The sequence below is a fragment of the Danio rerio genome, chromosome 5 (assembly GCF_049306965.1).
Source record: "Danio rerio strain Tuebingen ecotype United States chromosome 5, GRCz12tu, whole genome shotgun sequence".
Classification (NCBI taxonomy): Eukaryota; Metazoa; Chordata; class Actinopteri; order Cypriniformes; family Danionidae; genus Danio; species Danio rerio.
This window is the reverse complement of record NC_133180.1, coordinates 26,240,001-26,266,391: the sequence shown is the minus strand read 5'-3', so window position 1 is coordinate 26,266,391 and position 26,391 is coordinate 26,240,001. Positions and strand designations below refer to the sequence as shown.

Sequence of the window (26,391 nt, the reverse complement as noted above, 5' to 3'; positions counted from 1 at the left end):
TACAAAATTCAGAAAATGTGATTATATTCATGTTCAATTTCTGAAGACTTATTCTGAAATCTTAGTCAGTTATTTGAAGTCTAGATAAATTTTCTAGATTGCAGCATTCAGGTATACTCAAGAGCAGGGACTGCCAAAATGTTAGCCCACGACCCCCAAAATAACAATGCCAATGGCTTGCGACTATTTATATATAAATATATATATATATATATATATATATATATATATATATATATATATATATATATATATATATATATATATATATATATATATATATATATATATATACAGTTGAAGTCAGAATTGTTAGACCCCCTGTTTATTTTTTCCCTAATTTAACAGAGAGCAGATTTTGTTCAACACATTTCTACACATAATAGTTTTAATAACTCATTTCTAATTGCTGATTTATTTTATCTTTGCCATAATGACAGTAAATAATATTTTACTAGATATTTTTCAAGACACTTCTATACAGCTTAAAGTGACATTTGAATGCTTAACTAGGTTAATTATGCAAGTTATTGTATAATGATGGTTTGTTCTGTGGACTATGGAAAAAACATATCGCTTAAAGGGGCTAATAATTTTGACCTTAAAATGTTTTCATTCTTGCCGAAATAAAACAAATAAGACTTTCTCCATAAGAAAAAATATTATCTGACATACTGTGAAAATTTCCTTGCTCTGTTAAACATCATTTAGGAAATATTTTTAAAAAATCAAAGGAGGGGCTAATAATTCTGACTTCAACAGTATATACGCGGTTATAAATATACAAACGTTGCGCACACAACAATAGGCTTGTATAAACATGAGCATATTGACAATACAACAATCATATAATGTTTTAGAGTCATTTATTAATTAGTTTAATTTAATAATAACCTCACCTAAAGAGACAGATGGGCACAATGCTTTCAGCACAAGTCTATTCTTGATTTAGTTCGCCAATCAGAGATCATTCTCAGTGTTCAGTTGCGGCCTGTATTTAATATTTAATTGCCATAACGGTGTCAGAAAGTTTAACCTGGTGCTATAAAATCAATCTTCTGCATCTAACACTATTGCTATGTTGTTAATCTAATGTAAACACACAATTCTGTGAAAAAAACTAAAACAAATGAAAAGCTATAGGCTTTTCATTTGCATGTTTTTTTTATGTAACTATTAACTACAATTTTTTATATTCTGTAGGTATTGGATTAAATATGGTAATTCTAATACTTTAATTACATTTATTTGACTTTTGAAAGTCACCAATGGACCCCCTGCCATTGTCCTGCAACAAGTAGTAATAATAAAATATAAAAACATTATAAAATAAATAATAATAATCAAATCATTAACTAAAAATCAATAGAATTATGTAACGTTAATTATATAAATGACTGATAAATTCATGATTAAATAAAATAATTAAATGAGGAATAAATTAATGTAAGCAAATGAAAATAAAACACTACGCAAATAAATGGTTTTTCTTGAAACACAAGAAGGATTACAAGGATTCTCAGATCCTTCAGATTCTTCAACATGAAAACATCTGTTACAATGAATGAAAGCACACTATTTCACCCACACTTTGATATTTTGCTTTGACAAACATTATTTGAAACATTATGATATACACGTTGCTTGCATTTAAGGTACATTTTTATATATAAAATCAGTTTTATACATTTTATCTGATGCAGATACCAGAACAGGACATCTCATCTTCAATCCTTGTGTTTAGATATCATGAGAGCCACTTTGATTATTGTAATCTTTGATCTGCCCTGTATCCTGGCGTTTTGTTTCCTGGCTTTCGCAGCTCGGCTTTAGACCTTGACTACCATTTACTGTAGTCAAGGAGTCATTTGATTCCTCCTGTAGAAGCAAAGCACCTGTTAACAGAGACCCACTGACAGTCAGGTGTGCCATCAGCACTAGATGCTCCGCGAGTCTCAGTAGCACATCTTATACTGGCAAGATGCCCCGCAGAAAAAGTGATATTGAGATAACCATGGATGATGGTAAGTATATTTATGTTTCTAAAGATTGTTAAATAATTTTCTTGGTTTGTTGAATAATTTTGAGTGAGTGTGCAGAGCTACTTTCAGACTCTTACATGTGTGTTTTTTTTTTTTGCTAAATTATTTGCATGTTAAAACTACTTACTTAAAAAGTGCTGAATCAACACCATTCTTTTTTGGGGGGACAACTTAGTGGTTTTATTTTCAATCCACTTACATTTGTAAAAAACACTTAAGTTAATTTTATCAGTTTGTGTTGGGACAACAGGAAAAATATGTCTATGGCACACAGCATTTTTACAGGGATTTACACTTTGAAAACGTTTATGTCATTTTGACCACAGTGTGGCTCATGACGAAAGCTATATGTGACCTATTATTTAACAGTAGAATTAAGGCTATGTTACGTCTGCAAAGCTTGTGAAAACAAAAAAATATAGCATACTTTTATTTACTTTTAATGCTTTTAATATATAGTAGCTTATTTATTAAGAAATGTTGAATGTCACAGTTGTAAAAATAAAAAAAATATTTATAAAAAACAATATCCTATTTAATGACAAAATAATAATAATGATAATAAGAAATAATATTAATAATAATTATTATTATTATTATTACTGTTTTTAATAAGTAGCCCATCATAAATTACAACCATAAACAATTAATATGATTTTTATAAGAGATTAGAATGTTAGCCAAGTAGTTTCATGTTTTAACATAGAATATTCTCAATAATATTTGTAAAGGGAACATTGGCTCTATATGTGCCGTTTACATATATTTAAGTTAAAATAGAAAATGAGTGCACGTTTTTACTAAAACTAATATTGGACTTTATTAAGTGGGTGTGTGTGTGTAAAAAAGTATAATTTTATACAAAAAACTATGGTCATTTTCTCCAAAGAAGTTGTTAGTCCGCTCAGTTTAGAGCGTCATTATGGAGGTTTTACACAATAAAAAGGGTTCAAACAATGGATCTGCAACAGACGAACTACGGGTTTGGGGGAACACTCCTCACTACATGATTCTTTTCCCAAACGATGAATCGTATTATGATAGTTCAGCCACTAGTTATGTCATTGTTTGGAAAATGCACCCCAGATAGTGTTTATAGTCTTATGCAGTTCAATTAAGGATTTTAGTGCTGATTATTATTCATAATTGCAGTGCTCAGCATAATTGAGTAATATTGTAATAGCTATAAAATTGTATAGCTTCCTATTAAAATATTAATTTAAAAGATAGATTTGTGAGGGGTGTACTTGTATGCTGAGCACTGTATGTGTTTCTGTTTTTGTAATTAAATGCTTGATAATTATTCCTTTTTAGAAAGTCAATATAATATAATATACGATAAGTGCTTTAATGATTAATATTAACATGCATTAATGTAATGTATTTTGTCATAAACTGCACTTAGTTGACAGGAATTTAGAGTTATTGTCTTTCTGAGTTATTTTAAGTATCACAAATGAAAAAAAAATGCATAAAACCTGATTATTAATATAATCTTTGTATGTGTGTTTTACAGTTGGGATGGAAATGGATGCAGAATTTGATAGTGGAAGTGATGGTAAGATTTGAAGATGGTTGAAACTATAATCACCTTTGTTATTTTATTGTAAAAATATTATTGAAATATCATTTCATTCATATTATTTATAACAGTGTTTCTTTTTAAAATGACTACAATTTATTTTGAATTTCATTTAATAACATAATTTACAATATTATGAATTGAATCTATATAATAATGTGATTGGGGCGACGTTGTGGCGCAGTGGGTATCACTATTGCCTCACAGCAAGAAGGTCGCTGGTTCGAGCCTCACCTGGGATAGATTCTGTGTGGAGTTTGCATGCTCTCCCTGTGTTCGCGTGGGTTTCCTCTGGGTACTCCGGTTTCCCTCACATGTCCAAAAACATGCGGTATAAGTGAATTGGGTTAGCTAAATTGTCCATAATGTATGTGTGTGAATGAGTATGGGTGTCTCCCAGTGATAGGTTGCAGCTGGAAGGGCTCCCGCTGTGTAAAGCATATGCTGGATTAGTTGACCGTTCATTCCGCTGTGGCAACCCCTGATTAACAAAGGGACTAAGCCAAAGAGATAAATAAATAAATAATAATGTGATTAAATATTTTATTATTGTTATTTTTATATAAATTTTAAATTCTTTAAATATTTCTTGAATCACAGTCAGTTTTTCTACCTATCTATTTCTTTGCAGTGGACTCAAAAAGAAGAGCAAAAGGCAGGAATAAACCAAAACCTGCGGCGCGAGGAAGGAAAGCCAAACCAGCAGACAGTGTGGAGGAGAGCGAAGAAGAGGAGGATGAATCGCCGCGCAAGAGGAGAGGCCGGAGGAAGAAGCAAGAAGACGAGGATGAGAGTGAGGAAGAACAGAAGGGAAGAAGAAAGAAAGCTGTCAATTCCAGGAAGAGAACAGCAAAGAAAGACGAGTCAGAGGAGGAGAGCGAAGAGGAAAAGGGAAATAAAAGGAGAGGTGGGAGGAAAGGAGCAACTAAGAAGGAGAAAGAGGAGGAGAATAACAAGGAGAAGAAAGGGAATGGCAAAGCCGGAGGAAAAGGAAGTAACGATAAACATGATGATAAGGATAAAGATAAGAAAAAGAACAAAGGCAAAAATAGCAGGTGCAGTATTCTCTAGTCTCCCTCTTCATGCCACACACACACACACACACACACAAAGAGTGCCGTTCAACAACCTCATTACCTCAGAATTTTTATTAAAACAGCCATATACATCTATTGCCATAAAATAATCTTGAATATTCTCAGTTGTTCATATTACATCATAAACTTGAATATCAAGTAGCAAAAGACAGCTATGAAACTAAGATTTATAATCACATTTGTCAATAATATCTCTAAGTGATTGTTGTGATTGTTTAGGGGTGTAACAGTGCAAGTTTTGAATTGATAATTACAGGTATTTTGATTTGGCTACACAATTACAGGATTGTTTTAAAAGCAAATAACCATTAATAAATAATAATTGATTTGATGCTCGTTGATGCCATATAGGTGTCTTACAGTAGCAGAGCGCAAGTAAACATGATCATTTATTCCTTTTTACTCATGATAGTATGAAACAAACATGATTTGTGTTTATTTTATACTGTAACTACACTCTAAGCCCGGATAAGATTACTTAAAAAAAAAAGAGGAAACTGGTTGCTCTAAAAGATTTAAGTAATGCATACTTAAAAAACCTGAGTGAGCTCTACTTAAAAGATAAGAGTGGTTCTAATATGCATTATAAGTTGAATAGATTTAATGCTTTAAATCAGTGTCAGTTTACTCCACTTATCTTTTTAAGTGCATTAAAACGCACACAAAAGTAATACACAGGGTTGTTTTTATTTAAATTACCTTTCAAAATACAACAAAACGATGCAAATGCTGTGCAATACAACTTATAAATCAGTTTGCTTACTTTTCTCTTAAGTGCATCTACTCACACATAAGACCCCAGTTTTAAATGCTCACAAAATATGTTGTTAATACTCCCGAGAACATGAAGCCTCTTTTAACATCTAGACATGAGCGATAGTTCACCCCACAAAATGGAAATTTACTTACCCTCAAGGTAACTAAGCACAAGTTAACTTAAGAGTTAAGAGTGTTTTCCACTATTCACAAACAGCCGAAAATAAAAACTGGATAAAATGTTTACAGTCTTCTCACTGGAAGTCTGAAATCACCTGCTACTGCAACAGCAAGACAATGACGTTGCCTGACTTGAACAGTAAGTCAGGTTGGGGGCAGGGGGTGTGATCAGTCAAAAACTTTTAAAACAGTAGTCTATTGTCCTAAATTTATTCATACAATAGAACTCATTTGAAATGTTAAAGTAATAAACCAAATATTAAATTATTTGCACCTAAACTCTACAATTAGACATGAAATCCGGGCTAACAGTGTAGTAAAGAGAAAATAGTGAACGTGTATGAATGTCTTACAAATCCAGCCTGAAATCATGAGGAAACGTAACTATTTTACATCTTGTCAGTTTAGTGGCTAATTCGAGTTTAGTCGTAAGAAAATGTACGATTTTAAAAAGGAGGTATGACACTCAACCCCACCCCTAAATTGAATCGTCACTGGGGGATTAGCAAACCGTACTAAATTGTACGAATTATATTGTATGAATTCATACAAATTAGCCACTAAATCAAAAAAGTTACGAATTGGCATGAGATCAAGTTGTACAAATCATGTAATTTCACAATCAATATTTCAGCTGCAGAAAGATATCAATAAAATAGTTTATAAACATTATGCATTATATTTACACTAGGCAAGTTATTCGATGTCCTCAGGTTGCTATAGAATTTAACTTGTTTTTAGGGAAAAGCATTTCTCAGATATTTATTACATTAGCCAATATATCAATTATATATAATCTTAGTGATGTATAATTATAATACGTAATATGTTTTCATCACTATGTCATGAAATCAAGTTATGAAACTTAAATAAATTGTTAATTTTCAACAATGAATTGGAGTAAAAAGAAGATTTCAATGTTAATATATTGCGGTTTACAAATACTGCATGTGTTTGTTTGCTGTATGTTGCGCTGAAAATATATCAACATACTTCACCAATACTGGAAATATATATTGCCACTACGCACCAAACCAACCACCATTTATTTGTATACTGCTACACCCCCAACATTATTACTTTATTCAGATTAATCATTCAGTAAATGTATTAGATACAGTATATTTGACTGACTTACTGATTAATTGAATCTTTAAACACAGTATTATAGATAAGAGCCAGCCACTTGTTTCAACATTCAATGAAATTCTTCATGAAGCTCTTCATTTTTGGACACTTTTTTCAACGCTTTTGATCAAACTTCTGCCTTCCAACTGATGATCTGGAAGTGCTTTTCATGCCCATCTTGTTCACTTGACCTCATTTCATTCACCAAACCGGCAATTTCATTATGGATTATACTGTATAACTGGACTTTAAGGACTGACTGGTTACTCTGGGGTCTGGGCTTTGTTCTGCAGCAGTTCATCATCTGACAACAATTCAGACGACGAGTCTATGTCTGAAGGAGAGATGGCCCGACTAAAAGAGGAGGTGGAGGAAAAGAAAAAGCTGATAGCAACACTTAGGAACAAACCCTGGCGCATGAAGAGGAGACTCAAGTGCTTGAAGTAAATAGGATTTTCTTCTACTTGCTGATTGTGCTGTGAACCTGTTGCCTTTTGTCTCAGTTTATTTACAATTACCTCACCTGAAGTCCTATTTAGCTTGGGTTTCATGTTTGTTTGTGTGCCTCATTAAAACTTATAAGTTGCTGTGCTTCTGTTTTGTTTAATCTCTTAAAGAGCTCTTAATGATTATGTTTATTATACTGCATTGCCCTTACCCTTCAAATTGCATTGAATTTATGTCCAATTTCATGTCCGTTTCACAAAAAATACAGTTAGCACTTACAAGTATTTACTGTCTCATGAGGTGTTTAATAGTTAAGCAAAAAAAGGAATATTTAGCAAAACCTAAAATATTTGATTGCCTTTACAGGGTAGATAAACAGAAGTCACATGTTTATTCCCAAAAACACAGTTTATCTGTTCACCCAGAATTCTTAATCCTTGTGTGAAATACCATATACTTCCATACTGGATAGTATGCTAAAAATAGTATGCGAGTAAATAGTATGTAGGATTTCAAAAGCTGCGTCCCAAATCGCATACTTACGCACTATTCTACGCCATTTTGTAGTATAAATAGTGTAAGTAGTGTGTTCACACTGAAAACTCTTAAAATAATAAGTGCACTTTAATTACCCGGATGATGCACTCATTCAGCCGCTAAAATGAAGTGTGTATTGATGGACACTTCACGCACTCAACGACCGCAGGTTTGCTTACGTTGCGGAAGGGGCGGAGCTATCGGACGCACGTGTTGGATAACTTTATTTATTTTGGATGGAGAAAGCAAAATTCTCCTACGAGAGTGATTATATCGCCTCCCGAGGGTGAATGCGGCAATACTCACGATAGGTATTATTTGATAATTCGGTAGTTTATTTCACTATTTTGGCAACTGTCAAACGTCATCAGGGAAACGGTTTGAATTTCCGTTTAGTAAAAAAAACATTAGTGTGCCATTTGGGACAACACTACATACATGTACTATCCTGTTGAGTGTGTAAGTGCATAAGTACATAGTGCATGAGTGCATAGTGTATAGTGTGCCATTTGGGACGCAGCTATAGTATTCAAAAAACAGTATGTGAGAAGTATCTGGATGACCTACTACTTCCGGCAAGATTCTGAAGTGTTCATCCATTACGCTATCCCATGATGCCACATGGTAGAATTCATGAATGGAAGTGAAGTGAGGCAACTGACACGAGTAGGTCATTTGATAATGACAAATGGCAGATGTTGTACATTCGAGTTCCATTCATACTGCTCACATTCATGCTGACCTTATTCTCCGCAGACGAGCGGGCGCTGCCATTTGAATCTTTTTGGCACGAGACTTCCGGTCTCATTCACTTCCATTCATTTTAAGACATTAAAAACTGCTCGTTTCGCGGTTTGATGTTGCAAACTGATATTTCCTTGTTATATTATTCTACTTGGTCTGTATAGTCATGCAAACATTTGTTTGTAGAGCAAGTAGTCTGACCGTTTTTTGCCGTTTATTATTCCTTGTCTTTTCTCCCATATGCGACTGAAACGAAAGTTCTAAGACAATCGCGAAAACAGGCGCACTTCCGCATAAATTCAAATTCAAATGTAGTAAAGACTTGAGTAGTGGGGATTTTCTATAACCCAAATATGCCCAAAATCTTTGTCCTGCACAGTTTTAACACCAATCAGACAAACCTGGGCAAGCTAATCAAGCCCTTACTCGGCTTGCTTGAAATGTTCTGGCAGGTTTATTGAGGCAAGTTGGAGGACTCTGCAGGACACTGGCTCTCCGGGACTGAATTTGGGCTCCCCCTGCTCTATAAGCTCCCAGAAACACCTCATATTTGGTTGCTCCAAAGTATAGTTGCCTAAAAAACACCTCATGTGATTTTAAAACTGTGTACTTGTATGCGATTATACATTGCACTATAAGTATTGTAAAACTGTGTACTTGTATGCGATTATACATTGCACAATAAGTATTGTATTATATGCAGATAATGTATCACATGTATGTACAATCACTATTGTACGTACAATGTACAGACTATTGTACATTATTATCCCCCTGATGATTGTGAAGTGCTTTGGGTTTATGGCCATACACTGAAAAAAAAATTATTCAAAGATGATTCCTTAGATTTACTCGATTTTTTTATGTTGAGTGGTTGTACACAATTTATTTGGGCTGAATTTAAACAAACAAATTATGTTGAACATTATTAAACTTAATTTCTTTGTTTAAATTCAACACAAATAAATTGTTTGCAACAGTTCTACATGCAACACTTTTTTTTCAGTGTACACGATAAATTTGCCACATACACACACACATTACATTACATTACATTACTATCATGTACAATCAAATATACTTTTTTCACAATACAAAAAAACTGGACAACAGGACAATATCATCCACTATCTAGTTTTGGGCTAAATGTGCCAACATTTTTCAAAGTCCACTCTAAAGCAGAGAAGCTGTGTATTCAGATTCATCCATTTTTGACAGGATTTTGAAAAAGCAATTTTTTTGTACCATCAGTGTTTAGGGAAGCTGAAAGGAGAGAAAATATGCATTCAAACAAAAATGTATTCCTGTAAAGACCTAACCAAAACTAATCAAAATCACACACGAATAGCATCCCTGTTCAAAATGTTTGGGTTTCACACAATTGTTAGTTGGCACAACATGAAGGAATAAAGTTAACTTATTAGTTTAACAAGTTTACATAAAACAATTAAGTTGTCCCTCCAAAAACCTCAATCATTTTTTTATTTCTCCTCAATTTAAATAAGTAGTTTGAACAAATAGCCAACATCTTTTTAGAGTGATGTTTCAAGCATGTGTAGTGCGGAGTAGCTCTTCTGCACTTTTAACTTGTAATTGTCTTCTAGTAGGGGTTGCATGGTGGCTAAGTGGTTAGCACTGTTGCCTGACAGCAAAAAGGTCACTACTTTGAGTCCTAGCTGGGCCAGTTGGCATTTCTGTGTGGAGTTTGCATGTACTCTTCGTGTTCACATGGGTTTCTTAAGGTTTCCCCCACAGTCCAAAGACATTCAGTGTAGGTGAATTGTATGAACTAAAGTGGCTGTAGTGTTCAAGTGCGTGTGTAAATGCCAGTGTATGGGTGTTTCCCTGTACTCGGTTGGAAGGGCATCCAATGCGTAAAACATATGCTGGAATAGTTGGCGGTTCATTCCTCTGTGGCGACCCCTGATAAAAAAGGGTCTAAGCTGAAGAAAAATTAATTCTTGTATGGTTCCAATCACTATCACGGCTTCTCTCCTATTAAACAATCAACATATAAATGTGTAAAAACAACACTGCTTTTAACTAAAAAAAAAGAGAAATTCAGCCATATTATTTATGGAAACTGATTTACGTAAATGCTGTTTTAGGAGGCATGCCTTTATGTCATTTTTGAAAAGCTTTTAAAAGGCTTCAGCATTATAGAACACGCTTGATTGTACAAGAGATAAACCGCTTGACATTGACACAGAGACTTCACCCCTGCATCCATTACCTAGTGGCCTCCATCTGAACCTTTACCTCAGACTGCCCACAAAGGCAGCATTCGCTTGGCAAAGCTTCTAGATGGCTGTGTTCTGGTAGGTGAGATGTGTTACGCTTTTATGAGCTTGACGCTGTTTTATGCATGCTGTTTCCTGAGGGGTGTCTCTGTGTGCGTGTTTTGGTAGAATTCCCTTTCAGAGATCTTATGCACAACATGTCGTAAGGTCATACAATATGGAAACACTACACATAGTTTTTTTTTTCTTACAGGTTATTTACCTAACTGGTCCACATTAGAAGCTCAGGAACATTGTAGTACTTTTAGAGTAAAATCAGGTACACTTTTATAGTTTTAATGTACTAATATATGTACATTTTAAATGCAAATGTGTACCTTTTATAAAAGGAACCATCCCAGTGACAGATTTTGAACATTTATTTTAGAAAGTGTTGTATGTTACGAGGGTGGCATGGTGGCTTTGTGGTTGGCATCTCACAGCAAGAAGGTCGCAAGTTCGAGTCCTAACTGGGCCAGTTGGCATTTCTGTGTGGAGTTTGTATGTTCTCTCTATGTTTGCATGGGTTTCCTCTGCTTGCTCCGGTTTCCTCCACAGTCCAAAGACATAGAAAGACTATACAGGTGGATTGAATAAACTAAATTGTCTGTAGTGTATTAGTGTGTGAATGAGTGTGTATGGATGTTTCCAAGCACTGGGTTGCAGCTGGAAGGGCATCCGCTGTGTAAAACATATGCTGGATAAGTTGGTGGTACAAGTGGCGACCCCTGATTAATAAAGGGACTAAGCTAAAAAAGTAAATTAATGAATGCATGTACGTTAGGTTAAACTGATTGAAACTGATTTCTTGTAAGTTATCTGCAATTTTTATTATTTTTATATTTATTATTGCAATTTTTATTATTATTATTATTATTATTATTATTATTATTATTAATTTTATTATTTTTTTAATTAAAAATATAAAATTAATTAACATTGGGAGTTGGGTGGTTCGGAAGTCAAACCTCTTACTGACAAAGGTTCAGAATTTGTCACATACATGAGCTAATTTGTCCTTTTTTGACTGTTATGCCTTTATTATTATTATCATTATTATTATACAATATAATAAATTATTATTCAAATGGCCATATTCTTACAGTAGGCTACTTTTATAATTAAAAACTTTTTTCTAATGATATATGATGTAATTTGTATTTTAAAAATAAATATTTTTAATTATTATATAATATTATACTCTAAATATTTAGGAAAAAATTTTGGTACATTAAAAAGTATGGTCATGATGGCCATCCGACAAGCTAAAGTAATTCAGCTAAAAAATAGTGCTTAACATGTCAATAAAATCCAGTATTTAAATCTCATAATTAAATAGCAAAAGAAGCATAAAACTAAAAAAAGATGCACTTTTAGAGGAAAAAGGAGCCACCACTTTCACCAGGCTGGCTATGGTTCTGTATTATTATTTTATTACTATTATTAAGTTCAATATAATAACACTAGTCTCTATATTGTTTACACATTAAAGTATTAAAGTGCTCATCAAAATTTTTTATCTTTTAACACAGTTAAAAAGTATTTTAATACCATTTCAGCAAATTTCAATGCAAATCACAATCTAAGGCAACACTGATTGAACACCACTGACTTTCATTATAAAGTAAAAATGGAGGCACAAAAAACATAATTTTCATAATATTTTCTCTTGCATTCAATCAAATAGGAAAGACAAGGTTATTAATGACACAAAGGTCAGTGAATAATGACAGAACTTTTAAGTTTAGGTGAGCTACCCCTTTCATAAACATCCATTTGGTTTATATTTCTAGTTAGTGAATTATTACTTCCTGCGTCCTTCCCATCTGCACTATTCACATTCATTATGCATTAATGTGTTAATTAATTGGCTGTAGGCTCAGGTTACAGGGTACAATGAGTGACGGCTGTGAGTGAAACATGATACTTGTCCCGGTGTTGTTTCTTGTGCTTACTGTCAAATGCTGAACGATCACGCTGCGTAATGGAAGCAGCCCACATTGGTAAGTCAGTGGACTGGTACGTCAGTTGGTTAGCAAATGTGCGATGATATCACACTTAAACTTAAATACTTGTGCCATGCTGAAATATGGGTCACACTTTATCTTAATGGTCCATTTCTTGAATTTAAGTTACATTGCAACTAATTCTCATTAGATTATACATAGACTGTTATAGGTTGGGGTTAGTGTAAGTTGACATGTACTTGCAAATTTTCTTATATTTAGTGAAATGTTTTATGTTGGAGCAATATTAACAGATATTAAGCAGACAGTCTACCAATACTCAAATGGACCATCAAAATAAAATGTCACCAAGTTATGAAATCATTTAAAGTCACTCTGCTAACACATGTTTCTGTATCTCCATTGTAAAGAGAAGCACAGGAGTTTGTGGAGAAGTTTGAAGGAGCTTTGGGCAAAGGAAAAGGGAGGAGACTGTATGCATTTAAAGTCATGATGACCAAGGTACAACATTATGTTCACTGTTTAAGTTTCTTCCTAACGGCAATAACTGAACATTTGTGTTGTCTTTGCTTCTCAGAAATTAATCAAATTCAATAGAGACTTTGAAAACTTCAAGACGGCTTGCATTCCCTGGGAGAGTCGAATAAAAGAAGTAGAAAGTCTGTTCATCTCTGTGTTTCCCCCCTGATGTTTCTGTATTTTATATTATTTTCTCATCAGTGTCATCTGTTTCTTGTAGGCCATTTTGGATCATCTGTTGCCTCCTATTTTATTTTCTTGCGATGGATGTATGGACTAAACCTTGTTCTCTTCGGCTTCATGTTTGGACTTGTTGTTATTCCAGAGGTGAGATGTGATACTGTTATCAAAATATTTGTTTATAGAGAATGGGAATGTATGTTGTGTTGTGTGCATTATGTGTATTGTAATGTTAACCCAATCTGTGTTGTTTTCTTTGTAGTTATTAATGGGCATCCCTTATGGCTCTATTCCCAGAAAAACAGTCCCCAGAGAGGAGCAGGATTCGGCCATGGACTTCTCTGTGCTATTTGAGTTTGGAGTAAGAGTTTTTTACTAGCAGATTCTTTGTATAACAAGCTGTAAGTTTCCCCTCATTATACCTTTGACATTTTTTACAGGGTTATTGCAAGTACTCCATTCTGTTTTATGGTTTCTACAACAACCAACGAACTATTGGATTCCTGCAGTTCCGTTTACCTCTGTCATACCTTCTGGTTGGTGTTGGGATATTTGGCTATAGTCTAATGGTGGTTATCAGAACGTGAGTTTTCTGATCAGAGCTTTATGTAAACTTGCAAGGGGGTTTACTTTACTTGCTGAGAGTGCAGAATTTACTTCCTAATCATCTGCATATTTTAGAATGGCCAGAAACGCCAATGAAGGAGGAGATGGAGGAGATGAAGGTAACTTCACCTTTTGCTGGAAGCTGTTCACTAGCTGGGATTACCTTATAGGAAACCCAGAGACAGCCGACAACAAGTTTGCCTCCACCACCACAAGCTTCAAGGTTAATAGCGATGATGAAAGGAAATGTGAAGATAAACTGATCAAATCAAACTTTTAACTGGGTTTTGTTTTCACAGGAATCTATAGTGGATGAGCAGGAAAATCTAAAGGATGAGAACATTCACCTGCGCCGCTTTCTCCGTCTCTTGGCCAATGTTCTCATCCTGTGCTGCTTGGCTGGCAGTGGATACCTCATCTACGCTGTGGTCAAAAGATCACAAGACTTTGCCAAGAGGGACAGAAATGAATTGACATGGCTTCAGAAAAATGAGGTACCCCCCTTGTTTTCTCTTTTCATTCGTGTTTTAATGTAATGGCATGACTTGTGAAAATCTGTTCGACCTTTCTTTGGTCAGGTTGAAATTGTGATGTCGCTGCTGGGCTTGGTGTGTCCACCTTTGTTTGAGGCTATAGCTGAGCTTGAAGACTATCACCCTCGAATCGCACTAAAGTGGCAGCTGGGCAGAATCTTTGCCCTCTTTCTGGGCAACTTGTACACTTTTCTGTTTGCACTTTTTGATGAAGTCAATGGGAAGGTATGACCATAGATTTTCAGGTAACTGTTTTGTTCTTGAAGTGTTGCTCTACATTAGCAAAGTCTGTGTAAAAAGGCAAATTATCATATGCATTTGTTTATGAGGCAAAACATGTCTTTTTCACCTAGAAGGTTCATACAGATTCCAAAGGCAGGGACTGTTTAATATGTGTCTGGATATTGCGGGTTTTACAATGTGGTCACATGTTGATTGGTCAGTTTATATGTATCAGCATTTGGGCCTTGGTCATATGATCAAGAAAGATACAAATAAGGTGGTAAAATTTGCTCTGCCTTCTTTTCCTGCTCTGCGCATTATGCTCCTCTCCAGCTCTGGACTATATCTTCTCTGACTCTACTGCTAGCAATCTCTTTGTCTCTCTCCCTCCCCCTGTCTCTCTCTCATGCAACTTTATTTTACTTTTAAGCTGGGTACAATTAATATCATAAGTTTTTATCATTTTATGTTTTGTCATTTTATATAGTTAATTTGTTGCTAATTCAGTTGTAATCATAGAGAATCATTGTCATTGACTCATTTCAATTTCAAGTGTTGAATTACTTTTAATTTAACATCAACATTTAATTGCTCCATATTGCAATACAATGCAATCAAATAATAGCAATGCTCTCCTACATTTTTGGCTATTATAACTTGCATTATTTTCATTTTTGTTATAAGATTGCAGAAGGATGGTTTGACTAGAAATGTACAGTTTTTCACCATCACAATGATTACTTTTAGTCATTCGGCAAAACTACAGTTCAAAGCGCTGTAGTTTAAAACCCATTCTTACATCTGTGTAAAATTTTGCAAACAAAATAAGGACCATGTGTGCTGTTGAATATGAGACAACCTTTAATGTGTATGGGGAAAATCTTTAACCCTCAATTGAAACTCTCAATCTGTTGAAATCACAGAATTTTGCTCTTGAATATTCAATGAGCAATATGGAAGCCCATTTCTGCTATTTAAGTAAATCATAATTATGACATAACAACTCTATATGATCACCTAACCTTTTATATGTCTGATCTTGTGTGTTCACAGCTGGAAAACGAGAAGCAGATCAAAAATCAAACTGTCTGGGCTCTTAAAGAATACTATGCCAATTACACCTTACAGTACAACATCACAGAAAACATTCCCCCTCCAAACATCGCCCCTGCTGATGTCATCAGGGGGCCTTGCTGGGAAACAGAAGTAGGCATTGTAGGTACCAGAAGCACCATCTTTGCCATTACCAAGCTATAATTTATTTATTTTTTTTTAGGTTATTCCATAATTGCCATCATTTTGAGTTGACAGCATGTGATCATTTACAGCAGGGGTGTACAAACTCTGTCCAGGAGGGCCGGTGTCATGGAGAGTTTAGCTCCAACCCTAATCAAACACACCTGAACCAGCTAATCAAGCTCTTACTAGGTATACTAGAAACTTCCTGGCAGGTGTACTGAAGCAAGCTGTAGCTAAACTCAGCAGGACACAGGCCCTCCTGGACCGAGTTTGGACACCCATGTACTAAGCTTTCTAGAAACATTCTTGCAGGTGTGTTGGGGCAAGTTGAAGCTAAAATCGTCCGGACACTGGCCCTCCAGGAACGAGTTTGGACACTCCTGATTTAAAGAATCTGAGTTAACATGGACTGACAATGAACAACTGGATTTTTGATAACAAAGATTTACAAGATTAACAAATACTGTTGCAACTGTATTGCTCATTAGCCTCTTTCACACATGCAGACCTTTCTGGAAAATTACCAGCAATTTTCCGGAATAGGATCATGTATGAACAGGCCCTTTTTTAAAATATCGGTCAATTCGTTCTGGCAATTTTCTGGAAAGTCAGTTGAAACATTACAGATAATTTGCCGGAATGCTGCTTTGTGTGAACGCAGAGGGAAAATTGCTGAAAAGAGCGCATTCATGTTTAGAAATTTTAAATCACTGTGTGAAAGGAGGTACTGTGGACTGGTACCTCTGGACTGGGCAACTGGGGTGGTGGTTCCCATTTTTAAGAAGGCGACCAGAGGGTGTGCTCCAACTATAGGGGAATCACACTCCTCCCTGGGAAAGTTTATGCCAGGGAACTGGACAGGAGGATCCGGCCAATTGTTAAACCTACAGTAGGATTCAGGAAGAACAATGTGGTTTTCGTCCAGGCCGTGGTACACTGGATCAGCTCAATACCCTCACCATGGTGCAGGATTTTGTGGACTTGTGGAAGGGCATATGACCGGGTCCCTCATGGCATTCTGTAGAAGGTGCTCTGGGAGTATGGGGTCAGAGGTGCTCTGTTTAGGGCTGTCTCGTCCCTGTATGAACAGAGCAGGAGATTAGTTCACATTGCCACTGTAGTCTGTATTCATTGCCAAGTCTGGCAATAAATCAGACTTGTTTCCAGTGCATGTTGGACTCTGACAGGGCTGCTCATTGTCACCGATTCTGTTCATAATTCTGGGGTTCTGGGAATTCTGGGGTTCTCTCCTAGGACTGTTGCCCTCACGACCTGGCCCCGGAAAAGCAAATGAAAATTAATGAATGAACTGTGTGAAGGGGCTATTGTTATGTAAGGGATAAAGTACATCTAGGTGGTTCTTATCACAGAATAAAGCTTAACTGGCTTGACAGGCTAATGGACTTTATTCTGTGAAAACAACTGCCTAGATATACTTTATCCCATTTTTTACATGGCTGCCTGCACAAAAGATAAAAATTAGACACATAATGTAAATTTTTTTCTGATCCATAATAGTTTATTAGTTTTTTTTAGTTAAAGACAAAGTTGACCAAAACAAAAAGCAGCTGATAGGAGCATACAGTGACTGACAATATTATTCAGTCACATGACTGTGCCAAAAAGTCTAAAACAGTGGTGTGACACAAGCATATGCTGTATGTGGACCTGAACTTATTCACTGATGGTTAAAATGATCTGAAGAGTTATCAGTTTCAGCGGTTGTTGTCTTCAGACAATAGCATAATTTGGAATGCCACGCTGACCAATGAAGCATTCTAAACAGTCTTGTAATAATGATAATGTTAACTAAAAACCCTACAATCATGAAGGTTTTCACAACTAAAGGACTGATTTTCCGCAACCTGAAGAAAGGCTTGATAACAATATCTAAACTAATTAAATTAACAAAAGGCATGTAGCAATGTTTGTTCATTTTCTTTTGGTCTAATTTAGAGAAATTCATGTATAGAATGTGACATATGTACTTTCTTGTTTTCTCACAGGAGTTTGTGAAGCTCACTGTTTCCGACATCCAGGTGACATATCTGACCATCCTGATAGGTGACTTTCTACGAGCCTTGATTGTGAGATTCCTCAACTATTGCTGGTGTTGGGATCTGGAAGCTGGATTTGTAAGTTAATCCTCACATCCTGTAGTAATTCAGGTTACTCGCGTTACACAGTGTAAACAAACTCCATAAAACAGAATGACCTAACTCGAGTGCACATTTTACTTGACTCCTTAGCCTTTTTCACAATGTTAAGATGATCACATCAAGAACAAGGGTAGAGTTTAGGAACCTGACTGCTTGTGGGTGATTTATTACCTTATATTTTCATCAGCAGTTATTTTTTTGTGCTCAGATATGACTGATTTATATGACTTTGCCCTGCCACCCTAATTTTCCTGTCACTCGATATAGGTAACATACTACTCACTCGTCCGAGGTCAACTGAACACCATGAGAAGGTGGCAGGATAGGTGATAGGGCTGCTTTACAACCAGAGTCACAGAGAGACACACTACACCATTCAGGGCACTTAATTACAGTGAGAGAGGTATCGTTCACTGTGACATCTCTTACTGGGCTGTTTTGTACACAGATATTTATGTATATGCATGCATGTGTGTGTTTTTGTGTTTCTGTAGCCGTCTTATGCAGAGTTTGACATCAGCGGTAATGTACTTGGGCTCATCTTCAACCAGGGAATGATCTGGTAAGATCAGGGGCATATTAGAGAAAGATTATTGATTATACCAGACAACAGAAAAAGCAATGTGACAGGTTAACTATTGAACTATATAAGATAACACATGGACTTTTGAATGACCTAAATGATGTGTTGGCCTTGATGATAAGAGTAGTTTTTTTTTTCTACAGCACTTTTCTATGCAATGAAAATTATCAAAGCAGCTTTACAACCCTGCCACAGCCCGCCCCCCCAAGTCACATATAGGCTTTTAGTCTCCTTCTTTGCACATTTGCATAGAGGCTGCGTTAACATTAGCCGTTATGCTTTTTAGGCTAAAAGTTTCAGGTTTGCCTTCAATAGGCATTGATAAGATTTTACAAGGTAATATACATTTACCGGCCACTTTATTAGGTACACCTTACTACTACCAGGCTATACCCACTTTTGCTTTAAGAACTGCCTTAGTCCTTAGTGGCATAGATTCAACAAGGTACTGGAAATATTCATCAGAGATTGTGCTCCATATTGACCTGCAGATTTGTTGGCTGCACATCCATAATGAGAATCTCTCATTCCACCACATACCAAAGGTGCTCTATTAGATCGACATTTTGTGACTGCGGAGGCCATTTGAGTACAGTGAACTCATTGGCATGTTCAAGAAACCGGTCTAAGATGATTCACGCTTTATGACATGGAGCGTTATCCGGCTGGAAGTAGCCATCAGAGGATGGGTACACTGTGGTCATAAAGAGATAGACATGGTCAGCAACAATACTCAGGTAGGCCGTGGTGTTGACACGATGCTCGATTGGTACTAATGGACCCAAAGTGTGCAAAGAAAATATCCCCCACACCATCACCACCAGCCTGAACCGTTGATACAAGGCAGGATGGATCCATGCTTGCATGTTGTTACAAATGCTTACAAATTCTGACCCTACCATCTGAATGTCGCAGCAGAATTTGAGACTCATCAGATCAGGCAACGTTTGTCCAATCTTCTATTGTCCAATTTTGGTGAACCTGTGTGAATTGTAGCCTCAGTTTCCTGTTTTTATCTGACAAGAGTAGCACCCGGTGTGCTCTTCTGCTGCTGTAGCCCATCCACCTCAAGGTTTGATGTGTTGTGTGTTTAAAGATGCTCTTCTGCATGTCTCGGTTGTAACGAGTGATTATTATGTTGGCTTGAGAAAGCCAACATACTGTTATACTACTCTGTCCTTGAAAACAAACGTATCTCCTCCTAGGCCGTTCTTGCCACAAGGCCCAAATGTGGTCAAAATGTGCCTTCTACATTCAAGATTGTTGCTATATCTCCTCATGCCTATAGGACTTATTGTTTTTTTAATAAAAAATGTTAAATATTACATTTTTATGATCCGAGCATATAAAAAAAATTATACAAGCCTTTGGCCAAAAGCTGTATTTAGATGCGTTAGATTTTGTTGCTATATCTTTAAGGTTTATCAGACTTATAGTTTTCCAATAAATAATTTTTAAGCATTATTTTTTTCACAATATGGCAAGCCATTTTTGACTTAAACTCCATATTTTTTACTGATATGGCAAGCTATTTTTGCATGTATCACTTTCACACTTATTAAGCATTGTATTTTCTAAAAAATACGGCAAGCCATTTTTACATAATGTTCATTCCCTTAGTCTCTTTATTAATCAGGGGTCGCCACAACGGAATGAACCGCCAACTTATCCAGCATTTGTTTTACACAGCGAATGCCCTTCCAGCCGCAACCCAACACCAGGAATACATAATGTTCAAGTCCAGTTTTTGACACTCATAAAGACTGTCATAGAAACATCGGGGTTGATTAAGATCACTCATATTGCCAAGAAGCTTTGATGTATCATCACTAACCTGTCAAATGTCCCCATAGCAATAATACAGTATAACCTAGCAACCATTTAAAAATAGCATTATCTCTACATCAGAACATCGCAGGGACCTGGGCATTGGCTTGTTTGACTCATGCTAGCAAATGGGACTTCCTGTGCACTATGCATGGTAACAATGATAATGGAAGCCAAGTGCTAATAACGATTAGCTACATGCTATGAATGATAATCTAAATGCAATAACATATGCTAGAAATGCCTACTAAGTATTAGCATTTGATCATACATGTACACAAGCATTGCCATTTAGCAACTGCTTAGCAACTACCTAACAATGCTATAATTGTTTTAGCAACTGCCTAGCAACCACTTAGCAACCGCCGCCATGATTCCTGCCAACTGCCATTCCCAGTCCTAGCGCAGTCACGTTGGCTTTCTCAAGCCAACATCAAAGTTTATCAATGAACTTTAGGTTCTAGTTTAAGTTACTGTTGCTTTTCTGCCTGCTTGAACCAGTCTGGCCACTCTCCTCTGACCTCTGGCATCAACAAGGCATTTGCACCCACAGAACTGCTGCTCACTGGATATTTTCTCTGTAAACCCTAATGTTTGCGCATTTAAAAACCCAGTAGATCAGAAGTTTCTGAAATACTCAGACCAGCCTGTCTGCCACCAACAACCATGCCACATTTAAAGTCACTTAAATCACCTTTCTTCCCCATTCTGATGCTCGGTTTGAGCTGCAGCAGATTGTCTTGACCATGTCTACATGCCTAAATGCATTGAGTTGCTGCCCTGTGATTGGCTGATTAGAAATTTGTATTAACGAGCAGTTGGACAAGTGTACCTAATAAAGTGGCCGGTGAGTGCAAGTTAAGATTTGTAATTGTGTAATATGAATTTGTAAAAATAATTTAGAAAAGAAGTCATATCTTAGGTTAAGATTTGATCATTTTCTGCAGTACATCCTCAGGAGATTGAAAACAGCAACTAAGTGATGGACTCTGGGGATAATTTCACATGTGTGTGTTTCAGGATGGGTGCCTTTTATGCCCCTGGGCTGGTGGGCATAAATGTGTTGCGTCTGCTGAGCTCTATGTATTACCAGTGCTGGGCAGTGATGGCCTGTAACGTTCCCCATGAGAGAGTGTTCAAAGCGTCACGCTCGAATAACTTCTACATGGGATTGCTGTTGCTCGTCCTCTTCCTCAGCCTCATGCCTGTGATCTACTCCATTATGACCCTGCCACCATCCTTTGACTGTGGGCCCTTCAGGTAACTCTTGAAACTCAACAAGCTAGTCACTAAAAGATGTGTTGTGGGCAAAAATGTCAAAAGTCAAGTGGATTTTATTAAAAATGGAAGTCCATTTCTGCCACATCATGTCATTGACATTATGAAATGAATTCAACATCAAAGCAACATTTAATTATAAAGTGCTTTTGATAAACAATAAGTATTTAGCAAAGATCTGTACAAGCATTCACAATTTAAAACAAATAGACAAATCAAGCAAACATAAGTGTTAAAACCCAAAGAGTAGAAATGAGTTATAAGGCTAGTTTTTAAAATATAAATGGTTGTGGCCTGCATGCCTGAAATTGAGAGGCAAATTGTTAAAGTTTTTTTTTTGTCAAAATGAAGAAAAAACGTAAAACGTATGACATGCTTTATCATAATTGTTGAAAAAAAATCTTATTTTTCATTTGAAATCTGTGTTTCTCCACAGTGGTAAAGATAAGATGTATGATGTCATCACGGAGACAATAGACAAGGATTTGCCACCGTTTATGGCCGACATCTTCAGTTATGCATCCAACCCGGGCCTCATCATTTCTGTAGTCTTGCTCATGGTGTGAGTAATTCATTCATTCACTTTCTTTTTAGGCTTAGTCCCTTTATTTTTCTGGGGTCGCCACAGCGGAATGAACCGCCTAATTACCGCCTAAGTACCGCCTAATTACCAAGTAATTACCTAACGTAAAAGTATACATCAAGTCCACTTGAAATTAACATTTACAGTGTTTATTTTGCTAGCTCACATTATTATTGTTAAGGTGAATATTTAACAGTGCAAGTTAATCAACTCTAAAAAATTCTTCTGTTTTGGTAATCTTCGAAGTCTGATCATTTGTTTCTGCCTTTCGAGTAGCGGCCCTTCTGTTGATCTCAACTTAAGGGCTCCTGTATCAACTGTATACCGATATCCTCCATGCCCCTCTTACTGTACTGTTAGTTTGCTATGAGGGAATGATGCACTGAAGAAAACCTGCCCTCTACTCGATATACTGTTTCAGTTGGAAGTAGTTTAGTCTCAGGAACTTCCTTTTTTGCAGACTTTAATGTTAAATGGTTACCCGTTACTTGATTTTAAACTTTTAAGATTTCTCTCTTTTTTGCCTTGTTTCTCTTATTTGCAGGTTGGCCATTTATTACCTGAATGCTGTCTCCAAAGCATATCAAAATTCCAACTTGGAGTTAAAACGCAAAATGCAAATGGTTAGTTAACTTTTTTCTCCAAAATTAAAGTAGTTGTTTGACATCATCCCATATAGCAAAATTTCTTTGGCCCAGCTTTGGCCCACACAATTAGGTTTTGCTTGGACCACATGCCGCAGTGAATGGAGTATGTGGTAAAGCATGCTAATAGGACTTTTAATTTGCCAGTAACCTGGGTTAAGCTCCTCCGGTGAACTGTTTGCCTTTGCAAAAACGGCATGTTTACTGTCTGTTTTCTTTAAAACTCTGCGATTTTTAAAGAAATATTTTTAAAGTGATATCCGATATAAAGTGGGTCTCAGATTGTACAAGAAGCACTGCATTAAAATACATTTTCCCCCGCCATGTCTTTAAAACATGAGAATTTATTTTACCCCAGTGGATTTAATGGAGGTTCTGCGCTAGCCTGCCGATTCTGACAGGCGCGTGCAAGCAAACGGCTTTTTGTCTCGTTTTACGCTTAAGCAACTAAATGAATGCCAGAGTCTATTTTACTGATTGTATTTTAACTACATTACAACATCGATGCTGTAAAAGGTATCGTTTAAAATGGAAAAAACTAACAATAACAGGTTACTGGACATTTACCAGCATGGGAACAGCACTAGCTCGGCATATATACCCTATTACAGTACATAACTGGACCAAGTTTGGCTTCCAGAAAAGGGCCAAACATGGACCTTATCTGGTTCAAGACTGATAACTCGGCCTGAACTGGACCAGATGTGTTTGTGTGTCACGGTTGCAATAAAATTGATAAACCAATGAAGCATTGCGCTTTAGGCACACTATGGGCATGCTTTTTCTCAAAGCGACCTGATTAGTAGACATTGCTTCTTTACTCAAATTAGTTTTGATGTATTTTAAATGTGGGTAAAGACAGGACAAACTTACATGGCCCACATATCAATAGCTGCTTTTCCACTATCGTGCCAAACCGTTCTAAGAACACTTTGGTACGGTTACGGTTGTTTCTCCACTGAGCCTGGAACGGCGCGGCACGATTACAAACCGTTCTCGGCACGGAATTCTCGGCACGGTTAGACAACCGTGCTGAACTGTGCTGACAGATTCTGTGTGTTGACGTCGCGACTCGGTTGCTAAGCTACCACAGCTGGCTCAGCAGAAGCGCGCTAGTCATCAGACATTCTCAATAAACTTCGCTTGCCTGGATGTGAGTTTATTGCACACAGCGCTGTATTTCACAGCACAAAACTCGCTCTGATCCGGGAGAGACATGCCAGCGACTTGCGCTGCTGACTTTTTTTCCTGCTGCGCATCGAATAAAGCGAATAAAGTCACGCTTTGCATCGTCGATGTCCAAATTCCACAACAACATCACCCATGAAACACGAACTTGCAGACTCTTTAAACAACGAGGAAATAATTGCACTTTTTAATTCAAAGCCAGGACAGCTTGTTAATAACGGCGAGACCACCTGAAGGACGGCGTGTTCGTGTTGTAATGTCGGCCGTCCAAATTTGGTCTTTAAAGACTTTGCTTGAAAGCTTTACGGAGCGGCACTGTAACTGTCCAAGGTACTGTTGTATGATTTATATTATAGCATATGCACTAATAAACAAGTCAAAAGAATTAATGAATTAAATAAATATGGATTCTTAAATGTCAGTATTGCTTTTACTCAAAAAATATCAATACGTTTTGACAAATGTTTTATAAAAATAAAATGAGCAATTTTCATCATTTCAGCTGTAGGCAATTATATGATTCAGTTATACATAAGTTATATGACATTTATGAGGCATATAACATGTTTCTGTGTTTTTGTTTTTTTGTGGTGATCTTTAATATAGCTACGCAAATATTTTCTAAAACGTCTAGCAATAATTCGCCTACAGCTTGTTAGTTAATTATGAACACAAAAATAATTATAATAATGAAAATAAAATGATCAAAATAAGAAGATAATAGAGCAGCATTTTGCTGAATATAATAGTGCTTTATATGCTTTAAATCCTGAAATATATGTGTTGTTTCATATTCGTTTTTTTTCACTTGCTGCATTCGTTATTTAATGTTTGAATAGTAAAACAAATAACAGCCGTCGCTTAATTGGTTTCATTTTACCATCAAAATGTAGTATATTTTATATCATTATCAACTTTTGATATAAATACGCAGTGTAATTTAATTAATTGATAAAAATGAAATAATTTATGTGCTGTGTTTTTATTAGTGAAAGTGCCCGCTCACCTTTGACAAGGCCTGTCCAAAATTATATTTCTGCCACTATAATGCAAATGCACTATTATTGTTGTCTTATCATTGTTTATTTTTCTGTTATGTTCAGAGATTTTAAATATTATTTATTTCCCCTCCAATTATTTTCAATCATCACGTTACATTTTGGTCATTTTCCCTCCAAATAAAATTTAGCCAGAGCTGCGCAACATATAAATAAATAAGGGTGCACATTTAGCACCCCTATTTGATAGAGCGGCATAACAGTGTTTAGTCACATGGTTGCTTTTGCTTTTATGAAAAAAAAAATAGTTTCGGCTCTTATTTAACTTTAATTGAACAAAGGGAGCCGTTTACATAGCGTTACCAAGGAAACTACTGATGCGTTTTGTGTAATGTTTTAAAGAGCATTGTCGCAGCACGACAGTGGAAAATGAAACCGTATCCGTGCTGTCTGGCCCGGTTTGGCACGGAATGGAACAGTTCTGTTTAAAGAACGATTCAGCACGATAGTGGAAAAGCGGCTAATTATTAACATCTGGGCCAAATACTACATTTTACATCTGGCCCAAATCTTGTGTACATGCTGTTTGCCAGTGCCGAATGAATGCCTCCTGTGCCAGCTTTTTGCCAAATCTAGGCCAGAATTCTTTGCTACCTGGGATCAGTCAGCCATTGTTTTCTTATATTATCTTCTAATATTTAGCAAAGAGATGAAGAGAAGAACAGAAGAAACAACAAGGACAGCACCAACCAGGTGATGAAGGACCTGGAGGATCTTCTGCCTAACAAGTCTCTGATTCCCCCTCCATCTGTTGAAGAGACTGGTCAGTGGGCTACACAGCTTGTTCAGCAACTCATGACTAGGGCCAGACAGAATCTATGTGCTACGTTTGCTATTTCTGTGCACAATTTTGTAAAAAAAAAAATTAAAAAAAGAGAAATTATGGATATTTATATAGAATGATTTTGAGAGTATAGAAGCTGAAAACGTAAAACATCAAATAATAATAAAGAAATTCTTAACTTTAATTTGTTACAATATTTTTCCAAATGTTTGGAAAGCTACAGTAGTTC

The 26,391-nt window shown here is 36.1% G+C and overlaps 1 protein-coding gene across 4 annotated transcripts in view; it reads left to right on the top strand.

The window, feature by feature from the left end:
- The first annotated feature begins 1,407 nt into the window (after positions 1-1,407).
- tmc2b (transmembrane channel-like 2b) overlaps positions 1,408-26,391 on the top strand; it is a 27,755-nt gene continuing 2,771 nt past the window's right edge. The window contains exons 1-19 of one of the 4 annotated variants that reach the window (XM_017356147.4): positions 1,408-2,024; positions 3,559-3,600; positions 4,256-4,679; positions 7,079-7,228; positions 13,170-13,260; positions 13,337-13,418; positions 13,499-13,605; positions 13,721-13,819; positions 13,899-14,041; positions 14,140-14,287; positions 14,364-14,558; positions 14,643-14,822; positions 15,873-16,034; positions 18,065-18,193; positions 18,712-18,779; positions 21,648-21,887; positions 22,342-22,467; positions 23,033-23,111; positions 26,021-26,141. In XM_017356147.4, coding sequence (XP_017211636.2) covers positions 1,982-2,024; positions 3,559-3,600; positions 4,256-4,679; positions 7,079-7,228; positions 13,170-13,260; positions 13,337-13,418; positions 13,499-13,605; positions 13,721-13,819; positions 13,899-14,041; positions 14,140-14,287; positions 14,364-14,558; positions 14,643-14,822; positions 15,873-16,034; positions 18,065-18,193; positions 18,712-18,779; positions 21,648-21,887; positions 22,342-22,467; positions 23,033-23,111; positions 26,021-26,141 — 2,629 coding nt within the window. In that variant the 5' untranslated portion in view covers positions 1,408-1,981. 4 annotated transcript variants of the gene reach the window in all.